Source organism: Mastomys coucha, unplaced genomic scaffold (genome assembly GCF_008632895.1).
Source record: "Mastomys coucha isolate ucsf_1 unplaced genomic scaffold, UCSF_Mcou_1 pScaffold18, whole genome shotgun sequence".
NCBI lineage: Eukaryota > Metazoa > Chordata > Mammalia > Rodentia > Muridae > Mastomys > Mastomys coucha.
Genome location: NW_022196900.1, coordinates 15,790,304 through 15,799,884, shown reverse-complemented (window position 1 = coordinate 15,799,884; position 9,581 = coordinate 15,790,304). Strand labels below are relative to the sequence as shown.

Here is a 9,581-nt window from a genome sequence, read left to right as displayed (position 1 = left end):
AATAATGACAAGCTTTCTCAGACATGTGAGTTTGGTGTAGAGTTACCTGATAAATCCTCTGCAATCACAAACTCATCCTTTATAGAAGAGAACTCCACCTCTGTCTGATTACTAGCATTCATGGTCCCAGATAGTGGCTCATCATCATTGTCCTCAGCAACATCAGTCGGCTGTAAGAACGCCGTATGGACATCCTGGATGTGGGCCTTGAGATCTTCATAAGATGGGGCTCGGAAGTCACAGCCATCGCACTGAAGCACCTCCATGATCGGGGCTACCCTCTCACATCAGGAACCTGAGACAGAGGTCAGAACAAAGCATCATGAAGACACACTCACCACAAACCCAAAGAAGCTACAGATCCACTCATGGGATGAACTTCAGCATCATTGCCTTTCTCCTGCTCCTCTTGGCCAACTCGAACACTGGCCAAAGAGAGGCAATCAGACATAATAGAGACAAAGTCCTTGGCTTCGTAACTTCAAAGGAAAGAAAACTCAGATAAATGTTTTCTGCTTTGATGGATCTTCAAATGCCATCTGTCAAGGAAACATTCATACTTCAAAAGTTGGTACAGTTTTTGAGTTTCTCCACCACATTCAGAATTCTAGATAACTTAATCTCGATTCTGATTTCTCCTTAGACTTTTTCTTTTTGAACTAGAGGCTTCTTAGTAGGAAAGAAGACATCCATCCTCATTGAAGGGCAAGGAAATTTCAATTTCTTTTCTCTATTTCCGTATTATTACATTAGTGTTTTAACACCAAATAGTAGAACAGAATTGACTCCTGGAAATGGCTGTGGTTTTTGGTATTGCTTTTATTATTTTAATATCTTTATTGATACTAAGGTTCACATTTTCCTTTTCCCAAATAGTGTAGTTACTCCTCCCCCTCCTCAATGAAGTGAGTGGTTATTTGCTCTTTTACTACCTACCAATTAAAACTTAACAGCTTCTCTAGTCTAATTAGGTCATAAAATATTTCTCATGAGATTTCCAAGCAACCAACTTTAGATGACAATTCAGTTTCTGGTTTAAGATTGTACTGTGGCTCATCCATTTACATTAAGACCACAGAACCTAGTAGTTCTAAAGAAGGGCTACTGAGTCAGACAGAGCTTTCCCTTTCCATCCTTTTCATTTTTATAAACATGAAATTTAGACTTGAATATAAAACAACAACGGCAAAAATCAACCCGTGAGCCTAGTGTGGAACAGAGCAGGGCAGAGCTCATTTTATTCTGTAATTCACTGTGCGGCTGAAATCTACAGGAAGTTCCATGCTAGCTCAAGGCAGTCTCACCACAAAGTGACCAGCCTATTGGGAAGGTGTAGTCCTTCCTAGCTTAGTCTATATCCTGCAAGGAGATACCCAGTTATTATCTGAATGAATAAGTTACTTCATAGAGTACATCACAAACCCTACTAAGTCACTGTAATCTAGAACCAAATGTCTTAAGAATTAAGTTTGCAGCCAGATCTTTTTTTATGATGCAGTTTTCTATGCCTCTCTTATAAAAGATATGTAATTTCTGCTGGAGGAACAAAGTCCAGTAATGATGTGTCTGTGGGGTGCAAGAAGCCATGGCATGAGGATTTTCTATGAAAGAATGTTCCTGCCCCGTAGCCTGCTAAAATAAGTTCTGGCCAAGGCCAGCTCTGGACAGAGCTTTGCAGAGTGAGACACAAAGATATTTTACCTCCTCTTGGTTCACCCAACAATTTATCCTATTTCAATAAACACTGAACTGGACACTAGAGTCCTTTCAGCTAACTAAGTCTCAATATTCCAGATACACAAGCTTTTTATGTCTGAGCACCAGCCCAAATTGTGTGGAAGAGGTTGATATCAGCTCTGGATCAAATTACAGCAGTCACTGAGCCCCACCCCACTTCTCCTTTCGCACAGTCCATTAGACCTGAAAACAAATTTTTCCATGGTGCAGACAACTCCTGCATTTAGAGCACTTCACAGAAAAAAAGCAGATCATCCAGTGCGCACTCCCCATCCCCCAAGCTTAGTCCTTTCATCTCAGCCAAGCAAGCCACAGCTCTGCTGAATGTGTTTATCACACTTTCAGGAGATAGGAGCTCCTGCGTCACTGAAGCTCTAAGACTCACTAAGCTGCCCTAGTCCTCTGAGCTGTAGGAGCAGCCATTTTAGCTCAGAGCCTCTCCTCCGTGCACAACATGGCTTCGCTTGGATTCTGCTAGGCTGACAATCACAAGTGAACGCTACAAGGGCAGGCTGGGCTCCTCCTAAGCTCTTCTCTTCCCAACAAAGAATTAACTGTTTTCATTTCTCCTCAAAAAGCAGCACCTTTCTCCTCCTCAAATGTCATTCACCAAAGATCTCCAAAGGTTCTTTTATTCCATGATTGATAGGCTGGTTCGTTAGTCCCAGCAGAACACTGGTTAGATCAGGACATCCCTGGACCAGATCCTGTTCTGCAGCAGGATTTGGGGGTGTCCTGGAGAGGGGACCTCCAGAATGCCTTGGTTTCTTGGGAGTCGTCCTTCTACACACAGAAGACATACCATCTGAGGCTGCTAGCCAGATTCCAAAGTCTAATGACCTTTGTTAATCACCAGCCAGTCTGTCTGCATCAGCAGACCCTGCCAAAAGACACACCCTTCAACACAAAGGCTGTAGCTATTCCTTTTAAAAGAGGTTCTGTGAAAGCTCCATTGTGTAGCTCAGAGGAAAACAAAATCCCTTCCCTTCAAAACCTCAAGCCTTTAGAAATAATGCAACAAAAGGCTTTCTGCTGTGTCTCTTTTGGAGACTTTTGAGCCTGGTTTGCACAAAACATTCACAAAAATGGCCCTGCTTGCACAAGGAGAGCAGGGCACCTTGAGCACTGAGGCAGTCCACCTGCAGATGAAGTTCATCTCTCCATACACTTCTCTAATATCTTGGTGTCTTCTGAAAATGTTATCTATGAAGGATGCTAACCTCATCGGATGCAAACACTAACAGTCTCCTTGTTCTGCTACAAAGGAGATTAAAGGGTTATGAGATCAGAAGGAGGGGGAAAAAAGAGCCACTGATTTGGAAAAAGGAGAGATGATGAAAGTGATTTTCTAATGGGTTCTAGCTTTAATGTTGTTGCAGTCTTGACCTCAAAAATAGCTCAGAGCCTTAGAAGAGGTTAATCTCCAGGCAGCTGATTCAACCAGCAGCAGGTAGAGCTGAGTGGCCTTCAATTTCATGTCTGCACCAATACTGAAATGGGAATGTAGCCTACTTTGAAAGCCATTTTGTCTTTGTGTACACGGCTCTCCTGAAGATGCTGACGGAAGAAAACAGAAATTGCTGGCATGGCCCAAATGATCCAGGAAACTTGATATATTTATGAGACCATAGAAGTACACACAGGCGAAAAGCAAGAGCAGGGAAATAGGAGTAGAAACGATCACCAATAAGCAAACTGGACCTAAGGGTGACCGCCTCATCTGTCAATCAGAAAGTGTTTCTGGAGCAGTGTGTAATCCTCCAAGAAGCCAAAAACACAGGGGAAAGAAAAAGATGAGGTGTTAAAGCCTGTATGTTTGACAGCTTCTCTGACACAGAAGAGCAACAGTTGTAAGAGGCTAACCTAGAGAGTGTCTGCCGTAAGATTATGATTTAAAGTAAAAAACCTTGTTCTCTTATTTACCTCATTTAATAACACCCATGATTATGAGATTAACAACCTTTTTCTTACTTACAGAATCAGCACAATCAAGAGTAGAAATGCAAGTTTCTGAACTGAAAAAGAAATGTTATTTTTCAAGGTCAGGAGATCAATAATATAAAGCAAGTAGACACCCTTACTTCCCACTCCCTGTCCCTTCCAGGGACATATCTGCAGGCTCCTCGAGGCCAGGAATGCTTCCTTCAGACAGCCCCACTTCTAATACCACAGTGATGATAGTTGTGAACTAACTAGACTTCACTCTAAAATAACCTTCACCTTAAGTGACCAGTTCTCTGAACAGGAAACTTTTAAACCATCCTAACTCTTCCTCAAACTATGCTTAATGAAGGGTTTCTTCACTTCATATTTAAAAGTCTATGAGTTCAAAGTGTAGTGTTTGGAGGAACAGCTTCCAAGCCCATTGTCTATGTTTAGCAATGTCTTAAAGACATACTTTGAGAGTGTCCACAGTCCATGCTAGATATCTGAAAACACAACTGGAATGAGCAAAGGGGCAGCATGGACACATCTGCATGTTCTCAATCTCATCACCGATTTGCACTCATCTTATTGCCCACACACTGGTGCTGGGAACTTCAGGGCCCATTGCATCTTGGGTTTCCTTCTGGGGAGGAGAAAGCATCAAAACAGGTCTTCACTGTGTATCCTTGCAAGCAAGCTCACATATCACTGGAGAGGGGAGGTGCCCTTGTCGCTTCACAGCCTCCTCACAAGCCTGCTGCTTTCAACCCTTGTCCAGGTCAGCTTGGCAAACACTACTCTTCTAGCCTGATGGCCTAGAGCGGAAGGTGGTCCTCGGAGCAAAGTCCAACTGTCTCCAGGAAGTGACCAAACAAAAACACCCAGGCCCTGCCCGTCTAATCTGTTCTCTGACCACAGGACTACAGATCAGAAATGAAGCTGTGAAGGCTCACAGCCATGTGATTAAGTAGCAACTAATTATAACCTTTAAAGCCTTTGAGAACTAGATCCAGATATACCAGAAGGTACTTTTCCTCTGTCCACTCCAGAAACCTACTTTCATTTATAAGACACTGAACTCCCCAGATCTCCTCAGTCACAATTCTCAGGAAGGAGTTATCATATGCTATTTGCTCTTGCTTTTCTTACTTTCCTTTGAGTGGGAATACGAATTATCCAAGAAGATGGGTAATAGAATGAATGCATAAATGTTACAACAGTCTGACCAGAAATACACAGAAAGCAAAAACCTAACCACCATCCTTAAAACTTGTATTTACAGGTCAGAGGCTATTCATACAACGAGGTCAACAGGTGAGGGGATGCATTAGGCTGTTATTTCTAGTAACAAATCCAGAACCTCAGAATACAACATAGAAGTCAAATATTAACTGATAAACTTGTAAATTCAGGGTTGTTATTCTTGGCAAAGAGGAGTGTTTTGTATCGTTATTAATCATTTGCTCTTGTCATGGCCAAAGTGAAAGTTCTATTCATTTAAAAACCATTTAAAGACTCTTTCTCAACAATGCTTAATTGGGGATATGAGGTGGTATTCCAGAACTATCAGTGAGAGGATGCAACTACAAATATAGACTAATTATGTAATATATATATATATATATATATATATATATATATATATATATATACACACACATATACATACATATGTATGTGTGTGAGAACATGAATATGTAAACTAGCTAATTCTGTTGATTCAACTTGATATCTTATAGAGTCCTGTATGTGCAAGTTTGGGCAAGACCCAGGACAGTCTTGTTCTAACTGTTCTCATGTTAGTTAAGAAAACAACAACAAAGGATTCCAACACCAGGCTACCTTTATTGATCCCACAGCACTTGGTAGTAGTATAGATCGTGGCTCAGCATGTGGTGTCTTCAAATGTCCTATCAAATGTTTATACAGTCTGCTACATGATCTAAGCAGTTCTGTGTGCTCTTGGCAATTCACCACATTAACGAAAGGTTTAACTTATCAGGGAGGATAAATAATTAAGGAATTCAGAAGAAAGACACAGCTGTTCTTCAAAAAACAATTTTTCAGAAGAGAAAGGATTAATTTGCAGTCACATAGGTAACCCCACAATATGAAACTGAATTGAAATAGGAGCAGGAAAAGCCAGAAGACCAAAGCCTGCCAACACACGCAGCCTCTATAGTACATGACCAGTCTTATCCATCTCCAGGACCTTGTACATGAACACAAAGTGTAAAGCAAGCAATCTGTAGAGTAATAATAACCCAGCCGTCCTCCAGACAGGGATACAAGTCTCCAAGTTCTCTCTGATTTTAGGATTGCTTTGCTGAATAAAGTTTTCAATGTTAGAAAGCATGCCAGAGTAATATTTCACAGCAAATACCTGTGGAGGTCATCATTCAAATGAGATGAGCATCAAGAGATGTAATTTAAGTGGCTAAAAAAATGTCAGCTATGTATGCAAGAAGTGATTCTGACTGAGTAACCTGTTATGAACACAGGAAGTGAGTGTCTCCTACAAAAAGGTACAACAGACCTTGTAGAGAATTCAGGAATTCCTTTGCAATGATATAAGGCTAATTGAGGCCAACTAGCCAATAGGCAGTCTGCCAACACTCCTGTCCTTAGAAAAGGAAGCCTGTGATTTGAACAAGAAGATAAAAAGAGAGAAAGGACAAGAAAAGAAAGGGAGGAAGCTGGGTGGTATCTCACTAGCTTTAGGCGTCGTTGTCTATGGAGGCAAACCTGTATTTTACCAGATAATTCTTGAGACGTGTCCAGACCATTTTCTTGAGATGTGGCTTAGAGACAAAATGAAGATGCTACTCCTACACTAAAATTCTCTCTCAAAAAAAAAAAAAAAAAATTAGACCCTGGCTCATCATGTTCTTTAAAATAACGGGAAAATGTTTTTGGTGTCAAATAAATAAATAAGAGTGATAAGGGCAGAGGATTCCCTGAAATGACATGGACTTACAGGGAAGTTTTTTTGAAAACTTTGAAAACCATTCTTACCCCTGCATTTCAAACAAGAGAGAACTGACTTCTCTCTTCCAGAGCCAAATCTTACCCAAATGGCAGAGACAGGAAATCACTGTGTTCCTTTATAGACTCTTCAAAATGCTGGCTGGGTTTCTACCGGCACTTTCCACACTACAAGGACTCTCATTATAAAAATTGTAAAATTAAAGGGAAGTTGCAGCTACGCTGCTGGGTCTTCATTACAGAGTTGATTGAGACGCAGAGTAAGCAGAACCTGCCGTCAAAGCCACCATCCCCATCAGGAAAGACTAAAATGAGCACAGCCTCTTTCCGCATGGGCTCATCGGTCCAACGGGCCTCTGACATTTAATGTAGCTTCACAGCCAAAACTACTCCTGGCTACTAAGACCCAGCCACACACAATGACATTAACTCTCCATTCAGAGTCCGGCCAATGAATCAGAAACCATCCTAACGTTTACCTCTCATGCAAAAATAACCATGATGAATTGGCTGCTGCCTTGTGGAGTATTTAAGAAAGTTTTGCCTGAGGAACTTCTTTTATCTGGGGAAGGCCTACACTCCCAATCTAATCTCTTGGGAGATTTGTCCACTCCCTGTTTCCTCAAAAAGTTGGACAAGTTCATGTGTGACACAAATGGAACAGAGGACCATGAACAATAAAGACCACATTTTCTCTTATATGTGGGAATGTCTTATATCTCAAAGAGACAGAGCCTGAGAAGAGTAGGGTGGGGGCTGGTTGATGGGTAGAATAGAGTTGCATGGAGAGAATGCTTTTATTTTGGTGCTGAGGATCTAACACAGGCTCTCATACATGCTAAACATGACTGAGCAACTTCAGGCCCAGAGAAGAATGCCTTTTGACCTTCGATTTAGCACTGTGGAATAACTTTAGCTTACAACAATTAACTGAATAATTCCCAATAACTAATAGGGGAGATTCTGAATGTACACACATTCACATGTACACACATTTATTCACACACACACATACACACACACACACACACACACACAAAGATACAGGTTAGACAATGATATCCCAATGACCTCAATCGAATAATTACCCATATTGAATAATCACACTGCACACTCAATATGTGCAATTATCATGTGTTGGTTGAAAACATATTAATTTAATACTCACAATAACTCCAGTTCCAGAGCTTCTGACACCTTCCCACAGACATACATGCAAGCAACATGCCATTAAGCATAAAATAAAAACAAATTATATAAATAAGATCAAACTGGTTACCCTCTTTACCTGAGAAGTGGTCTGAATCTACTGTTAGGGCCATCACACAATTATTCTTTCAATCAGGTGTCTTTCACCAGACAACACTAAGCACTGACAATCCGTGGCACTCAGAGGTGTAGGAGAGAAAAAGGCTAAGCAACATAGCATGCCCTCTGGAAAGGCAAACACCTGGATCTACAAGGCCCGAAAACAAGGGGCAGCCCTTATTTCTGAAGGCACTATAAGATGTGGGTGTCTGTTGAGTTTATCTTTTCTTGGCTTCTACCATACTGGATCCCTTCAGTAAACTGTCTTTCTTCCTTACCAAATTAGCAGACTCCCTGAAAAAAACCATACTATGCATTTATATAAGGAAGTGATGGGTACCTAAAAATTAGGGTTTGGGAATTTTTTTTCTTGCTTTTTCTTCCTTCCTTCCTTCCTTCCTTCCTTCCTTTCTTTCTTTCTTCCTTTCTTCCTTTCTTTCTTTCTTTCTTTCTTTTGACGAAAGGGTCTCAGGCTAGTCTTAAACTTACTGCATAGCTGAGAATGAACCTGACCTTTTTAGAGACCTCCCCGGTGCTGTGATTATACTTATGCGCCACCATGCTTGGTTTATGAAAACCAGGACTTTGTGCCCGGCAAAGAAGCACTCTCTACCAGTGGAGTTATTCCCTCACCCATTAGGAGACTATTTTTGACAGCTAAGGAATGTATACTCTCTTATAATTCTCAATATACTTACACCAAGTAAGTCTGCTCTAAGAAACTGCTGTCCCCCAAGAACTACTCAGAAATCTTAAATATTTGCCTGTCAACACAACTGCATGGACTTTATAGCCCTGTGAAACCACCAAGGTACTCAGATACTTAGCCACGCCCCACATCTAAAACTCTTTAAAGGATAAAATCTACTTCTATCCAAAGAACTTAGGTAAGTCTGAGTTACTCACTATTGAGCCGTTAAAGAGAGAGAGAGAAAGAGAGAGAGAGAGGAAAGAAGGAAGGAAGGAAGAAAGAAAGAAAGAAAGAAAGAGAGAGAGAGAGAGAGAAAAAACGAGAGAAAGAGGGAGGGAGGGAGAGAGCCTGCAGAAATGCCTGCCCAGCCAATTAAAGAATTTGTCTTCAGGTCACTAAAACCAAAGAATGACAGCCGTGTGTTGTCACTGCCTGCCATCTTTACCTTGAGCAAGTCTTTTGAGGCCCTAACTTTGGTCATTTTGCTAAATGAAGAGATTAGATCACAATGTCCACCCTTTTTGTACAAAAGCCCTGTTTTACACGACTTCTTTCTCATATTTGAAAAGGCACTTTGCCGATTGAGTTCTTACTTCTTATCATCTTCCCAAGGTTGCCTTCCCATCATCTAGGCCTACACTCAAAGCCTGTCTTCCGAGGTTCTTTTCCTGACATTCTCATCTAATGCTAGCCACACTACCTTCCCCAGTGAGACTCTCTTCCCACAACCGCACTTGCTCAGTTTCTCTCCCCTTCTCATTTTCTTCCTTTCTGGCATGCTCCCTGTTGTTTTTCTGCCCCACTAGAACACACACCAGGGGCAGAGTCCTTCAAACAGCTTCCTTCCTTAACCAATGAACCAACTGAGAACAGGCCTCTGCTTGCTCTGTTCATCTGTCTTGTTCACATTGTTAGCTTTAGTGGGGGGGGGGGG

The 9,581-nt window shown here is 41.4% G+C and overlaps 1 protein-coding gene across 6 annotated transcripts in view; it reads right to left on the bottom strand.

The window, feature by feature from the left end:
* Positions 1–9,581, bottom strand: part of Znf462 (zinc finger protein 462) — a 141,205-nt gene that overhangs the window by 77,730 nt on the left and 53,894 nt on the right. For all 6 annotated transcript variants that reach the window (XM_031377435.1, XM_031377437.1, XM_031377434.1 and 3 more), the window contains exon 2: positions 47–295. In XM_031377435.1, coding sequence (XP_031233295.1) covers positions 47–266 — 220 coding nt within the window. In that variant the 5' untranslated portion in view covers positions 267–295. The remainder of the gene's footprint in view (positions 1–46; positions 296–9,581) is intronic.